We start from the raw sequence: 20,134 nt of genomic DNA on the forward strand, positions 1-20,134 counted from the left end.
TTAGCAGCCATGCAGGGTAATTAGGCCATGGCTTATCAAGCATGTAGCAAGCATGAGCCTGGCATGCTGAGATAACTGTCCTGAATGTTTCCTCACAGAAGTGACCAAGGCATGAAATAACGGGAAAAGAAACCAGATTCAAATTCTGAGTAATATTAGATGGTAGCAATTCTGAATCAGTGGTTGGATATGGGAATGAAACCAGTTGAAGGGCACCATTATATTTTTGTTATTGTTTTCCTAGGGCTTCATTACCTCAAACCAACTTTTTTCATACAGAGACAGGAAGAGGGGGAAATGTAACACAGCTATGAAACTTCCTCCAGTATGGTTGAGTTTGGGCTCAAACTTGGGTTGTGCACATGAAAAAGCAGGGGCACTAAGTGAGCTAGAGTGTAGCTTTCTTTTTTTTTTAAATGTTTTTAAAATATTCCCTTTTGTTGCCCTTATTGTTTTATTATTGTAGTTATTATTGTTGTCGTTGGATAGGACAGAGAGAAATGGAGAGAGGAGGGGAAGACAGAGAGGAGGAGTGAAGCAACTCCCCAGCAGGTTAGGAGCCAGGAGCTTGTACCGGGATCCTTACACCGATCCTTGTGCTTTGTGCCATCTGCGCTTAACCCAATGCACTACCGCCTGACTCTGGAGTGTAACTTTTAAGGAAGCAGTAATCCAGTTGATTTATTTAATTGAGCAGTTTAGTTGGAGTCAAAGATTGGAAAGACATGCAGTAAACTGAATATGATCAAGTTGAGATGGACCTTAAAAACAAGCTTTAGACTTTTTCTTCCCTATATTTTTCAGTCTTTACAAAACTACTCAAAGTTTTTGAGTAAACTAATTCAGCAAAATTTTACCAAAATTTACCACAGTTACCAAAATTTTACCAAAAGAGAGTTAGCCTTAGATTTTTTTTTTCCTGATACACAAAATGGAAACCATTAGACTTGGAATCCAGAAAGAACAATGAGATCAACATTTTAAGTATGAGTGATAGTAATGATACTGTAATAAAACAAGCTAGAAAGGAGAACCAATTATGGGGGGGCATTCCAAGAACCAACAGAAATTATAAAATCCAAAAGATAACCTTGAAAATTTGAAGGCAGTACTATAGGATTTGTTAGGGAGTTTTGGGATCCTGGTACATACTGGTGAAAAAGAACCTAAGTTGGGGGTGAGATTGCTTAGCAGATGCTTATCATGGGGTGATAATAAATTGTACCCCCATGTCAACAACTGTTCTGTAAAGCAGCTCCCCTCCCCCACAAGGTGACTTGAGAGAAACAACATCTTTGAACATTTTGACATATTTGCTGCTTCTCCTGGCAGTTGAGTAGTATATACTATTTTTCTCAAACTTTTGATGACTCAGCATAGTTTAAAAAGTTTTTTTAATAAAGACACAAATATAGAGAATGGAGAAAGAGAGAGTTATGTGCAGAACTGCTTCACTGCTCAGGAAGCTTCCTCCAGAAGGTGGGGACTGGAGACTTGAACGCTGGTCCTTGCATTTGGTAGCGTGTGTACCCTACTGGATGTGCCACTAGCTGGCTCCCGGAAGAGTATTTTTGGACTGAATGATAGCTTAACTTGCCATATGCATGAGCCATCCTCAAACTTTTAACAACACATAGTGGTGCCGTGATACTAGAGAAAATCCTGGAGATATATATATGAAAAGATTGGCCCAGGAGTTGTGACATTGTGCATGTGCAAGAGACCCCAATGCCACAAAATACAAAACAAAACAAAGAACACTGATACTGTATTAGAATAACACAGTTGGTATAGGAGTAGCAGCTGAAGATCAGTTTCAGCCATGGCCCTGCCTCTTAATAGTTGAAATGCCTTGAGAAAATCATTTTACTTTTCCAAATCTTTTGCTTAATTTGTGAAATGAAAGTAAAATCTGTGCTATCAGACTCACAGATTGTTACAGAGAATCATATGAATTTGTACATCTGAAAATACATTAAAGCACTGTAAACATACTGTCATTGCTATATAAATTAGTAAAGACAAACAAGTATTTTTAAAGGCTTACTATTAATGGAAGAGAATCAGAGCATCATTCAGGTATATGCTGCATTACTTAAAAAAGACTGAACACTGAAATTATATTTAAGGATAAGAAGTTAAGCAAAAAAATAGAGTAAATAGTACACCTTAGCCAAAGAGGTGTACAAAGTACAGAGATTTTTTTTAAATTTTTTATATATTTATTCCCTTTTTTGTTGCCCTTGTTTTATTGTTGCTGTAGTTATTATTGTTGTTGATGTTGTCGCTGTTGGATAGGACAGAGAGAAACGGAGAGAGGAGGGGAAGACAGAGGGGGAGAGAAAGATAAGACACCTACAGACCTGCTTCACCGCCTGTGAAGTGACTCCCCTGCAGGTGGAGAGCCTGGGGCTCCAGCAGGGTTCCTTACCCTAGTCCTTGCGCTTTGCGGCACGTGGCTTAACCCGCTGCACTACCGCCTGACTCCCGCAGAGATTTTTTTTTTTAAGTGATGTAGTTTGAAAAATGGAAATAAGTATTTATACAGTAAGATGTATCTAGAATGTGAGATAGTGGCAAAAGAGGGTGGGTTGGAAATGTAAGCAAGTTCACAAGGACTCTTGCATGATATTTTATGAAAAAGAATTTGAATTTTATATAATGAAATCAGTCTTGAAATACAATTATGTTGTTGTTACCAGAGCACTACTCAGTTCTGGCATAAGGTGTTAGGGATTGAACTTGGAACCTCTGGTTCCATAGGCCTGAAACTATTTTGTATAACTACTATGCTATTAGCCCAATCCAGATTAAGAGAATTCTGAACTTGAGAGAGTGCTCTGAAACACGGGTAAAACTAAAATAAATGTAGTTTCTGGGAGGAAAAGCTCTTACTCATCTTCTCAAAATCAAAGGGACAAAACTGATCAGAAAGTTATTTCGATTTTATTGGCAGCCATGTAGAGTGAAGAAGGAAATTCCTAGGATAATTCCTATATGGGTAGCTATTGGTAATGGGTTCAGAGGGAAAAATCATGTATTTTGGACATCCCAAATTTGAGATAGATGTAGAACATACAAATGACAATATTTAATGGTAATGGGGATCTAGAATTCAGGGTGGAAGCCTAAACTGAGCAATCTATTTGGGAATCCTCAGGAGCTGGGCTGTGGTGCAGTGTGTTAAGCGCACATGGTGGAAAGCGCACAGACCTGCATCAGGGAATCCTCAACGTGCAGACTTTAGCTGATGATGTGATTATGAGTGACATCACTAGTTCAGAATAGTGTAATAGAAGGACCAAAGACAGAATGCAGTGTGGGATACATTTGACTTTTTTATTAGTCATTTACAAAGTTAGAAAATAGCAGGGATACCATTCCATTCCCACCATGGGTTCTATATCCCCATTTCCTCCAGTGGAAACTGCAGTGGTTATCCCAAGGTCACAGATATGGGTTGATTATTCTATATTTGCCTGTCTGGCTGCCTGCCTGCGTGTCTGTCTGTCTGTCTGTCTGTCTGTCTATCTATCTATCTATCTATCTATCTACCTGCCCATTTTTTCCCCATGATCCTGCCTTCTCTTTCAAGTCACACCTACACCTATTACTCCTGAATGTGTTTTCCTTTTTCTTCTCTTCAGTCCCTGGTGGAATTTGGCTTTAGAACTCTCTAGTCATCTTCCCCTAACATTTTTCCTCCCCTGGGAATAGAGACCAAAACTCTTTTTAGGGTGAAGAAGGTGGACTAGCTTCTGTAATTGCTTCTCCGATGGATATGGGTGTTGGCAGGCCGATCCATACCCCCAGCTTGTTTGTCTTTCCCTAGTGGGGTAGGGCTCTGGAGAGGTAAGTTTCAAGGACACGTGGATGAGGTCGTCTGCCCATGGAGTCAGGATGGAATCATAGTAGCATCTGCAACTTGGTGCCTGAAAGGCAGTAAGTTATGAGGCAGGACAAAATGTTTAATAAACAGGAACCAGATTGTAGGACTAGAGCAAGAGAGAATAGGGACTTTAGGATGCTAAGAAGATAGGAATTTTATTTTAGTTGTGTTCCTAGGGGCCTAAAACTTTAGTGATGTTTGCCTGAACTTGATAGTTAACATGATGGTGGACTAAAAATGTTGTCTGGGAAGGTGTAGTCAGAGAATAGAACTAGAAAGCTAGACTAGGGCAGAGAATACCTCCCAAACTTGAAGAAAACATATAAATACAATTAACTGTTTACCACATCAATCTGACCCAGGGTCCAGGGTCCATGTACACTTATACTTAACGCAGGAGCCTGTATAACCTTCGAGTCCCTGTCAGTCTGAGCTCGCAGTTCATGGTCACAGCTGGGAACATTCTAGTCTGCACTCATTTCAGAACCATTTTTCCTCGAGTGGCAGAGTAGGCTGACCCAGCCTCCCTCCAGAAAGTGGGACAGTCCCTACCATTGCTGCTTTATAGTAAGGTCAAGGTCCTGGAGAGGCCCTTGAAAAATGATTGTGGAGAGAGGGGAGGGGGGTATGTTAGAGGCACGCTGACATTTAAAGGTCAGGAAAGAAGTAAAAAATTGTGAAATAGACAAACCAGATATGACTGGAGAAGAAGAAGAAGAAAAAACAAAACAAACAAACAAAACAGGTAAACAGATCCAAGAAGGATGACAGAGGACCTAGTGGGGGTTGTATTGTTATATGGAAAACTGGGAAATGTTATGTATGTACAAACTATTGTATTTACTGTTGAATGTAAAACATTTATTCCCCAATAAAGAAATTAAAAAAAAACAAGCAGGTGAGTGATTCTAAGGACCCAAGAGATGAGAGAGTTATAAAGGGGTAGAGCAGAAACTAGATAAATCTGGATTGTGGAACACACTAAAAGTAAAATGTAGATATCCATTGGAAATAACTATTTCAAGAAATTTAATTGTAAAAAGGGGGGGAAGATAATATGTGCAGAAAAGAGATGTAGATATGAATGGTAAGGGTCAGGAAAATGAAATTTAGTTTATAATAAAAACAACTAACTCATCTACAAATTGGGAGTTGTGGTTGGCATGTAGAATGTAAGTACAAAAGGACAAAATTCAGGATATTTAAAATGTGGTAGACACCTTAGTATCTTCAAAATTGGAAGAGAACTGTGGGGTCCTGGTATATAATGAAATTGTACTCAAGTATCAATGATTGTGCAGTAAAAGAAAACATATATATTTAAATTTGGAAACAAAAATGAAAATTTATGAAAAAATACAAGGAATGTTTTTTTAAATTTTTTTATTGAGGGGACTAATGGTTTATATTCAATAGTAAATACAGTAATAGTTACATGAGTAAAATTTCTCAGTTTCTTTACATAACACTCTAACCACCACCACCACCCCCAGGTCCTCCTCCACCATCATGATCCAGGACCTGAAACTCCAACCCCAACCCCAGCATTCTTTATTTGGTGCAATACACCTAACCCAGTCCAAGTTCTGCTTTGTGTTTTCCCTTCTGTTCTTATTTGTCAATTTTTGTCTGTGAGTGAGATCATCTCATAATCATCCTTCTTTTTCTTGCTTATTACACTTAACATGATTCCTTCAAGCTGTGTCCAAGATGAGATGAAGAAGGTGAATTCACTATTTTTTTTTTTTTGACTCCAGGGTTATTGCTGGGGCTCACTCAGTGCCATGAATCCACCACTCCAGGCCATTTTTTCCCCTTTGTCTTGCCCTTGTTGTTGTAGCCTCATTGTGGTTATTATTGTTGTTATTGTTGATGCCGTTCGTTGTTGGATAGGATAGAGAGAAATGGGGAGAGAAGGGGAAGACAGACGGGAGAGAAAGATAGACAGACACCTGCAGACCTGCTTCACCGTCTGTTTAGTGACTCCCCTACAGGTGGGGAGCCAGGGGCTTGAACCGGGATCCTTACTCCGGCCCTTGGTCTTTTTGCCATGTGCGCTTAACCCACTGCTCTACCGCCGACCCCCTAATTCACCATTTTTGATAACTTAGTAGTATTCCTGTGTGTATAGATCACAACTTACTCAGCCACTCATCTGTTGTATGACAGCTGGGTTGCTTCCAGATTTTAAAGGAATGGGTTTTAACACATTTAATTGACTCTTAAGAAATTTCCCAAAGTAGATGGAATTAGAACTGACATTAAAAGAAAAAATAAAAAAAGAAAAAGAAATAAATAGAATAAAGAGCTAAAATCAATTCTAAAAAAAAGCAAAACAAAAAAAATACATGCAAAGGTAGCCAGAAGGGTTTGATAAGGAGGACTGTTTGTTCTTTTGTTTGTTTGATTCTTAGTACAATTAAAGATCAAGTGGAGATACGGGAAATGAAATGAGTGTTCTTTTTTTATTTCTGATTAATAGTGGGTTACAAGATCATACTGTATATATATATAGTTCCCCACCACACCCATCACCAAGGTTGTGTGTCCCCAGCTCCCCACCTCCCAAAGATAACAGGTAACCACTATAGTTCTCACAAAGTCTTACAGGCTAGTTCCCCTTTCTCTCTCTCTCTCTTCCTTCCTCCCTCCCTCACTTCTTTCCTTCCTTCCTCCCTCCTTTCCTCCCTTCCTTCCTTCCATAACTTCATCTGTATCAGTTTTCTAGATTTCAAATGAATGAAACCATCCGGTAGTTGTCTTTCATCTATTTACTTATTTTGCTAAGAATTACCTCCAGTTCCATCCATTTTGTCCTAAAGGACACAGTATTGTATTTATTGATTGTAGAGTAGTAGTCTATGGAGTATGTGTTCTGGAATTTCTAATTTTTCTTTTTTTTTTTCCTTTCCTTTTTTTCTTTCTTTTTTTTTTTTTTTTTGCCTCCATGGTTATCACTGGGACTCAGTGCAGGCTCTATGAATCCACTGCTCCTTGCGGACTTTTTTTCATTTATTTGATAGGACAGAGGGAAATTGAGAGGAGCGGGGGAGATAGAAAGACACTTCTAGATCTGCTTTTCAGCTGGCAAAGCTTCCCCTAGGAGGTTAGGAGCTGGAATTTAAAGCTGGATCCTTGTGCAGGTCCTCATGCTTCATACTGTGTGCACTTAACTGGGTGTGCCACCACCTGGCACCCCCTATAACTTCTTCAGCCGGTCATCTGTCAGTGAGCATTTTGCCTGCTTCCACACTTTGGCTATTGTGAATAATGCAGCTATGAACATAGGGGTGCATATGTCCTTTTGAGTTAGTGATTGTGTTTCTTTTGGATAAATGTATAAGAACGGTCCTGCTGGATCACAAAGTAATTCATTTTTATTCAGTTGAGGACTCTCCATACAGTCTTAATAGGGCTCCTTTTTCTCCACAACCTCTAAAACACTTGTTATTTTCTGATTTATTGATGATGGACATTCTCACAGGTATAAGATGAAATGAGAATATCTCTAATAAATCATATCTCTGATAAATGGACTACATATCTCTTCTTTAAAAAATGTCTATTTATTAGTTCTTAGTCCCCTCTTTTTACTGGGTTATTTTTTTTCTTTTGTTGAACTAACTGTACCAGTTCTTTATAGATGTTTGATATCAGTCACTCATCAGATGTGTGATGTGCAAATATTTTTCTCCTATTTAGTGGTTTACTTGGTTATCTTTGTGTAGTTTGTTTTTGTTGTGTAGAAGCTTTTTAGTTCAATGTAGTTTCATTTATTTACCCTTGTTTTAATTTTCCGTGGGGTTGAATCTCCAAGTACATCTTTGATGTGAAGATCATGCAGTATCATTGACAATTTTTCTTCTATAAGTTTTAGAGTTTCTGGTCTAATATCCAGGTCTTCAACCCATTTTAATTTTATTTTGGTGCATGGTGTTAAGTAGTAGTCTAGTTTCATCTTTCTACATGTGGCTGCCCAATTTTTCCAACACCATTTGTTGAAGGGACAGGGCAATTTTGGTCATGTGAGAGATTAGAGTTCAAGATGTCAGAGACAAAGCAGTAATTATGGGTAAGGCTTAGGATTGGAGTGAACCTCATGTGTCAGTCCTTATGTCTTATATAATGTTGATTACAGTGAAGGAAGGCTTATAAGTCAAGAATCTTGAGTCTAGAATAAATGTGAGAGATGATTTAAAAAATGTTTATTGATGAGAGAGAACTAGTGCATCATTCTGATATACAAATTGTCAGGGATTGAGCTCAGGACCTCATGCTTACAAACCCCACCCCCTACTGCTGCACCACTTCCTAGGCTGCTAGATAGACTTTAATATGCTTTAGGAATTGCCAACTACCTCTTTTATTTTTATTTAAATTTTTTATTATTTTTATTTATTGGATACAGTCAGAAATTGAGAAGAAAAAGGGAGATAGAGAGACACCCACAGCCCTCTTTTAAATTAGTAGTTTAGAATATTATTATTGTTTTAGTTTCTTATAATTATTTATTTTCCCTTTTGTTGCCCTTGTTGTTTTTCATTGTTGTTGTAATTATTGTTATTGTTGATGTCATCGTCGTTGTTAGATATGTCCTAATAGAGAGAAACGGAGAGAAATGGGGAAGACAGAGATGGGGAGAGAAAGACACCTGCAGACCTGCTTCACTGCTTGTGAAGCAACTCCCCTGCAGGTGGGGAGCCAGGGGCTCGAACCAGGATTCTTAGGACGGTCCTTGCGCTTTGTGTCACACGCTTAACCAGCTGCACTACCGCCCAACTCCCTAATTTTTTTTTTTTTTTTTAAATAGCCAGAGCACTGATCAGTTCTGGCTTATGGTGGTGCAGGGGATTGAACCTGGGGCTTTGGAGCCTCTGACATGAGAGTCTCTTTGCATAACTATTATACTATCTACCCCCCACCCCAAATACTAATTTTTGATGGAAAAATATTCTAACCCCATTTTGACCAACAGGGTCAATAATTATCTCGTTAGACCAAATTCTGTTTGGTCAGTTTTCTTTTGCCTGCTTAGGTTGTCTGCTATCTAGTACATTATTACAAGTTTCAGCCCAATACCTGGCCTTTCCTTCTTTTTGTTTTAATGCCATGCCAGAGAACAAATTTAAGGCCTCATGCATGTGTGATACCACTGAGTGATCTCCATGATGCAGTTTTTTATTCTTTATTTTTTGACATGAAAATTTAAAACAAATTTAAAAGACATGAAAGCCCTATTTCACTGTCCATGGGACTCAAACCTAGGACCTCATGAACAGCTAGGCAGTTGTGCTCTACCTAGTAGAACAGCATTTCCTCCCTATCCCTCCCCTCAATTTTGAATTACTTTCAAGGCCTAGTTCAAATTGTTCAAATTCTGCCTCTCTGTATTTCTTTAAAAGATAATAAAATAAAACATGCAGTATGTTTGGCTGGTAGAGGACAGGAAGGAAAGAGGTGGTTTTCCAGATGGTTTTGAGGAAATTCTGTATTTTGAACAGAATTCAGCAATTCATAATTTAGAATGTAGATTTAAACTGCATTTCTTAAGTGGATTAACAATTTTTTTCTTGGCCTGATGTGTAAAATATAATCCCATTTTGATTTCAGAAAATTATATTTAAGAGATGTTTAAACTTCTCTTTATAATATCCCCAAAATAACTTTTTTACTAATCAGTTTTTAAATTCTTTAGCTTTAATTATTGTTATTATTGGGGAGTCAGGCAGTAGCGCAGCAGGTTGGGCACAGGTGGCGCAAGGCACAAGGACTGGCATAGGGATCCCGGTTCGAGCCCCCAGCTCCCCAACTGCAGGGGAGTCGCTTCACAGGCAGTGAAGCAGGTTTTCAGGTGTCTTTCTCTACCCCCTCTGTCTTCCCCTCCTCTCTATTTCTCTCTGTCCTGTCTGGCAACAATGACATCAATAATAACTACAACAATAATACAACAAGGACAACAAAAAAGGGAATAAATGAATAAATTTTAAAAATTATTATTATTACCAAAACACTGTTCAGCTCTGGCTTTTAGTGGTGCCAGGGACTGAACCTGGGACCTTGGAGTCTCAGATACTTCCCTCCCACCTCATTGTTTTAGTTTCAGGTAGAGAAAGGGAGAGCCTCAGAGAGAAAGAGAAATACCACAGCACTGGAGCTTTCCCTGGCATACCTATACTCCCCAGCAGTGCTGGAGTTTGAACTGGGGTCATATAACAAGGCATGCATCTTCTAGGGTGAGCTATCTTCTGGCCCTAGAACTTTTAACTTAGTGGGACATTTCAATTTTCTAATAATTTTCAACAAAGAACATGTTATGTAATTAATGAAAAGAAAGATTTGATTATGTCTCCTAAAATTAATGTTTATATTATAATTGAAATAAGATCTTGAGTCTTAGTTTTTACCTTTATGTATCTAGATTGATTTATTAGTTTTATGTGAATATATTAATAGTAATTTAAAATTACAGCTGTCCCCTTCCCTCCAACACATCGTTTGACATCTGAAGAAGTATTTGACATGGATGGGATACCCAGGGTTGATGTTCTGAAGAACCACTTAGTAAAAGAAGGTCGGGTAGATGAAGAAATTGCACTTAGAATTATCAATGAAGGTGCTGCCATCCTTCGGAGAGAGAAAACCATGATAGAAGTAGAAGCTCCAATTACAGGTATATTCATTTTTATTTTGAATACTATTTTTAATTTACTTTTATTTAGTTGCCTGGGTATAAAACTGTTTCTTCTTCAGCAATATCAAATGCTAAGTTAGTATCATGTGGGTGTTATCCTCAGTTTTCAAATTGCTTTTTGTAGTTTTTTTTTTTTTTTTTTAAGTTTTACCTTTTCCAGTGAATAAATAAATCTGAGTGCAGAAACTAGTCTAATATGCTTTTGTGAAGGTTTCATCAGTTGTGTTGGCCATAATTCAGTTTGATTCAGCAAATACTTAATTACTTTGTTTTTAATCATTTGGGCAGATGTTTCAATGTAAGATACTAAAAAAAGATCATGTAGAAGTCAACAGAAAGTACAGAGTTAGAGTGGAGATTTGACTACCACCACTGTGATTTTGTCATCCTAGAACTTAAACATATGCTTGACTTCCTAAAGAGTAATACATAAACTTTTCACTGACTGCAGGTTTTATTATTTCTGTTAAATATTGTTCTAGATCTTGAACATATGAACACCTGGGTACAAACCATCCTTATCATGACTCTGTAGACAACTTCTCAGATATTTCTTAATATAATTTACACTATCTCTCACGTAAAAATAAGAATTTAAGTAAATTTTGTTATATTAGAGATTATTTTTCCCCATAACTAATGATTTTCTTGTTTCAGTGTGTGGCGACATCCATGGCCAATTTTTTGATCTGATGAAACTTTTTGAAGTAGGAGGATCACCTGCTAATACACGATACCTTTTTCTTGGTGATTATGTGGACAGAGGTTATTTTAGTATAGAGGTAATAATCATATACTATCATTTGATTTGTTGTTAAGTGTTAACATAGATGATTTCTATTAATTTCTGGTAATATAAGTTTCATAAAGTACATATATTGGGTTCTTTTTTAATACTTCTGCATATTCTGAAGTTTTTAGGAAAAGCTACTGTTTATTGCTCTTCTATCTTTTAAATTGTTTATTGATTTCCTTTGTATTACCTATGTAACTGTAGTTGCTATTTTCCCCAGTAGAAATTATAAGCAAACTAATGGGTATTTACTGTTCTGAATTGAGTGGCATTGAGCTAGTGTTGTATATCTCTCTTCCCTCTAAATGTATTAACCCACATGAAGAAAGAGTAATTGAATTTTCTCTGAGTAAATACAACCTGTTATAATACTTTTACTGTTTAAAATCTTGTGTTTCTATCTCTCCTTATGTACTATTAAGAACTTCAAGTGTATCATGCAATTGCTGTATATTTTTAAAGCATTCATTTGTCTTAAAAATTCTGAGAGGAGTTAATATGATTAAGAAAAAAATTGCAGTAGAGTTGCATTAAACATATTAAGTCTCAGGTATGTGTAACAGCATTTTAAATAGTTGCATCATATTCCATTGAATAAGTAAACTATAATTAATGTAATCATTTCCTTATTATTTGGATGTTTTCAATTTTTTTGCTATTACAAATGATGCTTCACCAAGTCATATTATTAATACTTTTTTTTTTATGCTTGTCCTATCATTTCTGTAAGAGAAACTTCTAGAGATAAAACAGCTAGGTAAAAGTTCTGACAGTAGGTTCTTATGTTGAACATTTAATATGATCCAAGCATGTTCTGAGTAGTTAACAAATATTAATGTAATCCTCACAACTTCAGGAGGTAAGTGCTGTTATTTTATCCATTTTATAGATGAGAAACCTGAGGCTTGGAAAGGCTAAGTAACTTTCCCAAGGTTACATTGTTAGTAGTGATGTGCAGCCTATAATTTGACTGTAAGTCTGAATGCTTAGCTATTTTTCCCAGCAGAATTACAGTGGTTTGTATTTCTTTCTGTTATGTTTTGCTTGTTTTTTTGTTTTGATTTGTTTTGTTTTGTTTTTGTTTTTGTTTTGTTTTTTTTTGCTTTTTACCAGAGTATTACTAATCTCTGGTATATGGGATTGAATTTGGGACCTCAGGGACTCAAACATAAAAGTCTTTTGCATAATCACTATGCTAGCTCCTCAGTCCTCCCACTAGATATTAAAAGCCTTATTTGGTGAATTTCTGTGTTGGCTTTATTATTTTTTAATTGCTACCAGGGTTATCACTAAGGCTCAGTGCCACCACTCCTGTTAGCCTTCCCCCCCCTTTCTATTACACTTGATAGGACAGAGAGAAATTGAGAGGGGGAGAAAGACACCTGAAAACCTGCTTCACTGCTCACCCCCTGCAGCTGAGGAGTGGGACTCAAACCTGGATCCTTACACATAATAATATATGTGCTTAACTTGGTGCACTACTGCTTGGGCCCCTGTGCAGGCTATAGTTGCTTATTTCCCCTTCTTTAGTGTCTTCAACCTTATTGACATATGGTAGGATTCTGTGTGAAAAGGCGTTCAGAACTCTGTTCACCCAAATTCCCTTAGGAATTTTATCATCCTGAGTTGTTCCATGTATAGTTTCATTATCAGACCCCTTAGTCCTTCCTCATGGAAGTTTTCAAAAAAACTAAAAAATGGGCCTTCCTTCCTCCCTCCCCTCCCTTCCCTCTTCCTTCCTTCCTTCCTTCCTTCTTTCCTTCTTTCCTTCTTTCCTTCTTTCCTTCTTTCCTTCTTTCCTTCTTTCCTGCCTGCCTGCCTGCCTGCCTGCCTGCCTGCCTGCCTTCCTTCCTTCCTTCCTTCCTTCCTTCCTTCCTTCCTTCCTTCTTTCCTTCCTACCTTATCAGAAAAGACTGGAGGCTTTGAAGGGGCTGGGTGGTAGTGCAGTGGGTTAAGCGCCTAAGGACTGGCTTAAGGATCCTGGTTTGAGCCCCCGGCTCCCCACCTACAGGGGGCTCTCTTCATGGGTGTTGAAGCTGGTCTGCAGGTGTCTCTCTCTCCCTCTGTCTTTCCCATCTGTCTCAATTTCTCTCTGTCCTATCTAACAATAGCAACAGCAGTAACAATAATAACGATAAACAGGGGCAACAAAAAGAAAAAAAATAGCCTCCAGGAGCAGGGGATTCTTAGTGCAGGCATGGAGTCCCAGCAATAACCCTGGAGGCAAAAAAAAAAAAAAAAAAGTAGAGGCTTTGACAGAAGCAATAAGCAATTTGGGAAACTTAGTTGGTAACTGAACATATATATCCTTATATTAAAGTGTATCATGGGGGGCCAGGCGTTGCACCTGGTTAAGTGCACACATTACAGTGCACAAGGACTCAGGTTCAAGCCTCTGGTCCCCACCTGCAGGGGGAAAGCTTTACAAGTGATCAAGTAGGTCTGCAGGTGTCTCTCCTTCCCTCTTTCCTCCCCCCTCCCTTCTCAATTTCTGTCTCTATTCATTAATAAATAAACAATATTTTTTAAAATAAAGTATTGTAGGGTAGGGGAGATAGTATAATAGTTATGCAAACAGACTCTAATCCTCGAGGCTCTCAGGTGCCAGGTTCAATACCCCACACCACCATAAGCCAGAGCTAAACAGTGCTCTGTTAAAGAAAGAGGGAGAAGGAGAGTAACCAGAGCATCATTCAGGTATATGCAATGCTGGGATCTAACTTGGGACATCATGATTTTAAGTTCAGAGCCTCTAGCTACTGAACCACCTCATGGATTCCTAGCAGACTCTCTTACTACATTTTAGTATTTTAAAAAAATTTTTTTTAATTATATTTATTTATTGGATAGAGACAGCCAGAAATCAAGAGGGAAGGGGGTGATAGAGAGGGAGAGAGACAGAGAGACACCTGCAGCCCTGCTTCACCACTCATAAAGCTTTCCCCCTACAGGTGGGGACCGGGGGCTCAAACCTGGGTCCTTGCGCATTGTAACACATGCGCTTAACCAGGTGCGCCACCACCCGCCCCCATACATTTTAGTGTTATGCATGAGAAATAATAAAATAGGGAGTCGGGCGATAGCGCAGTGGGTTAAGCGCAGGTGGTGCAAAGCGAAAGGACCCGCCCAAGGCTCCCGGTTCGAGCCCCCAGCTCCCCACCTGCAGGGGAGTCGCTTCACAGGCTGTGAAGCAGGTCTGCAGGTGTCTTTCTCTCCCCCTCTCTGTCTTCCTGTCCCCTCTCCATTTCTCTCTGTCCTAACAACGACAACATCAATATCAACAATAACTACAACAATAAAAAACAAAGGCTGAACAAAAGGGAAAATAAATTAATTTTTAAAAAACCATCAAAATAAACAAAAGTGATGATAATAATAATACAGGTAGAGTTTTAGTAAGTACGACCCTAGTTTATTTTTTTCCTTGTGAATAAAATAAAGATGTGCAAAGTTACACAAACAATATCCTTTAACTCATTTTTTCTTCTAAGATTTATTTATTAATTAATGTTTGAAAGGAAAGACTGGGAGCATTGCTCTGTATGTGCAGTGCCAGGGATTAAATTCAGTAACAAGCTTGTAAGTCCAGTACTTTAACTGATGCTCGATGTTCCAGGCTTTTCCTAACTTGTTAATATTTTTTTCGGGGCTACAGCGGTAGCCCACGGGTTAAGCGGACATGGCGCAAAGCGCAATTACCGGCGTTAAGGATCTCGGTTGGAGCCCCCGGCGGCTCCCCACCGTCAGGGGAGTCGCTTCACGGGCGGTGAAGCAGGTCTGCAGGTGTCTATCTTTCTCTCCCCCTCTCTGCCTTCCCCCATCTCTCTCCATTTCTCTGTCCTCTCCAACAACAATAACAGCGATAATAATAACTACAATGATAAAACAACCAGGGCAACAAAAGGGAAAAAATGGCCTCCAGGAGCAGTGGCATGGTGCAGGTACCAAGCCCCAGCAATAACCCTGGAGGCAAAAAAATATATTTTTTTCCCCTTTGTTTTATGTTTGTTTGTTTTTTTGTAGTTTATGTGGCTTCACCTCTCCAGACTAATTTTTAATGGTGAAAAAACAAAGAAATATAGAGAGAGAGGGAGAGCCACCACAACATCAAAACCTCCTTCAGTGCTGTAGTATTGCCATGTAGTATGCTGAGGACTTAAGCATAGCAGGCACCTTCCCAAATCTCATATACCCCAGACCCTTTCCCCCTCTTTTAACCAGATAAGTAACATGTGAATGTGCTTCCTGAGTTAAATCTATTTAGAGAAAAATATCTGATGTGTTTGTTTTAATTTTAAAAAATTGTACTTAGAGTGGTCCGGGAGGTGGCGCAGTGGATAAAGCATTGTATTCTCAAGCATGAAGTCTTGAGTTTGATCCCCAGCAGCACATGTACCAGAGTGATGTCTGGTTCTCTGTCTCTCCTCCTGTCTTTCTCATAAATAAATAAATTCTAGAAAAAAAAATTGTACTTAGAATCCATTTAGATAATGACCATCTAACTTATGTAAGGCAACACTCATAACCAACAACAAAATATATATATATATAACATAGCCATCCCCTTAGGTTGGCATAATACTTAGGTATTGGAGCTCCATCCTCCTTCCTTCCCTCCCTGCCTTCCTTCCTTCCTTCCTGAGGATTCCTATCTTCTGTTAGTTACAAGTTTAGTAATTATGTAAGTTACTTATGCTCTTTGCTTCAGTTTCTTCATTTATAAAACAGATAATATTGCACACTTCATAGGCTTGTTTGAGAAATAAGTGAGAAATGATGCATAGTGCTCAGCATAACTATTTAATAAATGTTAGCTGCTATTATCTTTCCTATTTTATTTATTGAGACAGCTAAGAAACCAACCTACAACCTAATTAAATAGATTTTTTCATTCATCAGATACTTGTTATTCTTTCACTATTTTCTAGTTACTTTTCTAGGCATGAAGAATCAGAAGTGAATAAGATGGCCAAGTCCCTGGTTCCATGGAGCTTATATTTTAGTAAGGGACAAAGAAAAAAAAGTGTAATGGAGATATTAAGGGGAATTGGGTAGGAGGAAATGGAGCAGAGATCAAAAGAATAAACAAAGTACAAAATAAATTCACTGGGAACATTTTCTTTTGCAGTGTGTCTTATATTTATGGGTCCTGAAGATTCTGTACCCAAGCACATTATTTCTTCTGAGAGGCAACCATGAATGCAGACACCTTACTGAATATTTTACCTTTAAGCAGGAATGTGAGTATTGCTAGGAGGGGTAGTTTCTTTTCTTCTTCTTTTTTTTTATTTATTTACTTATAAAATGGAAATACTGGCAAGACCATAGGATAAGAGGGGTACAGTTCCCACCACCAAAGCTCTGTGTCCCATCCCCTCTCCTGATACCTTTCCTATTCTTTAACCCCATGGGAATATGGACACAGGGTCATTATGGGGTGCAGAAGGTAAAAGGGCTGGCTTCTATAATTGCTTCCCCACTGAACATGGGAAGGGATATTTTCACTTTAATATTCTTTTGGTGTTATGTAGGTAGTAAGAGTTATAAAGACTTTATAGAGTAGTAAAACAGGGCTGCAGGACTTCCTCCCTCTTCCTTCCCTCCCCCTCCCATTCCCTTCTTAATTTTCTGTCTCTATCCAATAATAAATAAATTAAATAATTTTTTAAACAATTAAGTGATGATGACTAATGATTTTACATAGAAGGAAGTTTTTTTTATTTTATTTTATTTTATTTATTCCCTTTTGTTGCCCTTGTGTTGTTTTATTGTTGTAGTTATTATTGTTGTTGTCGTCGTTGTTGTATAGGACAGAGAGAAATGGAGAGAGGAGGGGAAGACAGAGAGGAGGAGAGAAAGACAGACACCTGCAGACCTGCTTCACCGCCTGTGAAGTGACTCCCCTGCAGGTGGGGAGCCGGGGCTCGAACCGGGATCCTTATGCCGGTCCTTGTGCTTTGCACCACCTGCGCTTAACCCGCTGCACTACAGCCCGACTCCCCAGAAGGAAGTTTTGATGCTGTGGTCTCTTTCTTTCTCTACCTGTCTACCTGACTATTTAATAAATAGCTATTTGGTTTGCTTGAGTTTTTCATTCTTGTGTTACATGTACTTGAATTTTTGCCTTACTTGGCCTATACAAGTGAAGTATTGGCTTATGTTTTTGACAATATCTAAAATACATTTAGAGAGAGCAAATATTTTGTCTTCAAGACCAATAACTGTGTTTATTTTTGTTGATTCTCATCAGGCAGGATGCTGACATCTTTTTCTTTTAGTCAATTTTTTTTTTTTTTTTTTTACCAGAGCATTACTCAGCTCTGGCTTATGGTGTTGTGGGAGATTGAACCTGGGACTTTTGGAGGCATGAGAGCCTCTTTGCATAACTATTATGCTATCTACCCTCCGCCCTAGTCAAAATTTTTTATTGGTTTAGCATTGGTTTATAGTATACATTTTAGTAGTGTAGTTTCACATGGTAGACATGTATGTGTATAGAATTCTCCACACCCAGCATCACCTATCCCGACTGAAAACATTTATATGTAGTGGCTGGAAGATAGCTCACCTAGTAAGATGCATCCCTGGTCATGTACACAGTGTAGATTTGAGCTCCACTCAACCACCCTTGCTTTCATTTTTATGAGCAATTTTATATATGTGTATATGTTCAAAGTAATCATCTAATCATATGACCTTCAGTTATTTATGTTTTTCTTTCTCTAGGTAAAATTAAATATTCAGAAAGAGTGTATGAAGCTTGTATGGAAGCTTTTGATAGCCTGCCTCTAGCTGCACTTTTAAACCAACAGTTTCTTTGTGTACATGGTGGACTTTCACCAGAAATACACACACTGGATGATATTAGGAGAGTGAGTATCTATTTGCTTCCACTACAGTGGAGAGTAGAAGCCTTGAACTTATCACTATTAAGATTAGGTTAATGGTAAAAATTATTTTGATACTTTAAGGAAATGCTTCTAATCATAACAATGTAGTATATATAGACAGTAGTTAAAAGTTGTTACTGTATTCTTATGTTCATTCCATTTTCACTGTTTTTTCAAGTTATTTATCTTTTTCTTTGACAGTTAGATAGATTCAAAGAGCCACCTGCATTTGGACCAATGTGTGACTTGTTGTGGTCTGATCCTTCTGAAGATTTTGGAAATGAAAAATCACAGGAACATTTTAGTCATAATACAGTTCGAGGATGTTCTTATTTTTATAAGTAAGAAGTAATATTCAAGATTAATAGCATTTTAGTTATTTAAATAGCATATACTTAATATAGAAAATCGTATTTTACTTAATTTATTTTCTTTCCCCCACAGCTATCCAGCAGTGTGTGAATTTTTGCAAAACAATAATTTGTTATCGATTATTAGAGCTCATGAAGCTCAAGATGCAGGGTAAGAATTCTGTTCCCCTGACCTAATTTAACACCTAAAATAAAAATCATACATAGTAACCATGATTGATGCTTTACGATGCATATTAAGCTATTTGTTTTGCAGCTATAGAATGTACAGAAAAAGTCAAACTACAGGGTTCCCTTCATTAATAACAATTTTTTCGGCACCTAATTACTTAGATGTCTACAATAATAAAGGTAAGATGTTGTTGATAAAAAATTGTTAAACAACTTAGTATTATAATTTACTTAAGAAAAAAACAATCGAAAGAAAGGGCATTGTTTGAAACTGTAACTCTCCAAATCTCATTATAAAAACTAAGATATAAGGGAGGGGAGAAAACAAGGAATAAAATTCCAAAATGTGAAAGTTAAGTCTTATGTAACCATTCCACAGCTTGTTGATCATAATTGCTGTCTTATGAAAGTATGCTTTGAGTTACGTATGTCAATCAAAATTAAACATGATTTCCCTAAACTCCCCTTTCTTAAATCTTTCCCATTAATTTATAAAAATGTTTTCTTGTTTGCATAAAGCTGTTCTATTTGTAGTGTGTAGTTTTTTAGTTCTTGTTTCATATTCACTGATTTCGGTTGTCTTTCCCCTTCTTATTCCCTTCATAATCTTATTATCCTATGAAGATTTGTAATTGACTCTTTAATTAATTCTCTCTGACCTCCTTTCAAGGATACATTCTTTTCTATCTTTTCTCTTTCTTGGATTTGGGCATATATGCGTGTGTGTGTGTGTGTGTGTGTGTGTGTGTGTGTGTGTGTATGTGTGTGTGTGTGTGTGTGTGTGTGTATGTATCTTCAGTTTCAGAGGTTTCTATTCTCCTTCCCTCCAGGTGATCTGCCTATAATTACTGAATTTCATTTTATTTTGAACACAACTTTACATATTGCAGATAGTAAAGAATATTAATCTAGTTAAGTTTGTGCCAAGTACATTGAAGATGAGCTTGGATTATGTTTGCATAGTCACATTTTCACAAGACGATAATAAGAAGCCAACTCTATCTTGACATGTCTGGAATTCACTTGACTGTGTCATAGCTTCCAGGTTTAGAATGGAGTAGATGTGCCAGGAGGAAAGAACACAAGGTTAAAGTCTTTTAAAAGTACTTTATGTAAAGAAAAACAAAAGTACCTTCTGAAAGGTAGTGGGTAATTGCTAAATAAGGGGCCTGATGTGAGTTCAAAAGAAGAGCAGTACAAGAGCTTTTTTTGAGGATTGGAATTGATAGTTAAAAGATTAAAACATTTGCAGAGATTATGTAGTAGGATCTGTAAATAACTGTGATACAGAATATGCTACAAGAAACATAAGACTTTCATAAGTACTAA

At 37.6% G+C, this 20,134-nt stretch overlaps 1 protein-coding gene across 6 annotated transcripts in view; it reads left to right on the forward strand.

Annotated features, from left to right (window-relative positions):
* Positions 1-20,134, forward strand: part of PPP3CB (protein phosphatase 3 catalytic subunit beta) — a 63,548-nt gene that overhangs the window by 5,997 nt on the left and 37,417 nt on the right. For all 6 annotated transcript variants that reach the window (XM_007520321.3, XM_007520323.3, XM_007520322.3 and 3 more), the window contains exons 2-8: positions 10,359-10,559; positions 11,238-11,362; positions 16,502-16,613; positions 18,100-18,245; positions 18,465-18,604; positions 18,708-18,785; positions 18,891-18,985. In XM_007520321.3, the coding sequence (XP_007520383.2) occupies positions 10,359-10,559; positions 11,238-11,362; positions 16,502-16,613; positions 18,100-18,245; positions 18,465-18,604; positions 18,708-18,785; positions 18,891-18,985 (897 nt within the window). The remainder of the gene's footprint in view (positions 1-10,358; positions 10,560-11,237; positions 11,363-16,501; positions 16,614-18,099; positions 18,246-18,464; positions 18,605-18,707; positions 18,786-18,890; positions 18,986-20,134) is intronic.

The sequence above is a fragment of the Erinaceus europaeus genome, chromosome 1 (genome assembly GCF_950295315.1).
Source record: "Erinaceus europaeus chromosome 1, mEriEur2.1, whole genome shotgun sequence".
Classification (NCBI taxonomy): Eukaryota; Metazoa; Chordata; class Mammalia; order Eulipotyphla; family Erinaceidae; genus Erinaceus; species Erinaceus europaeus.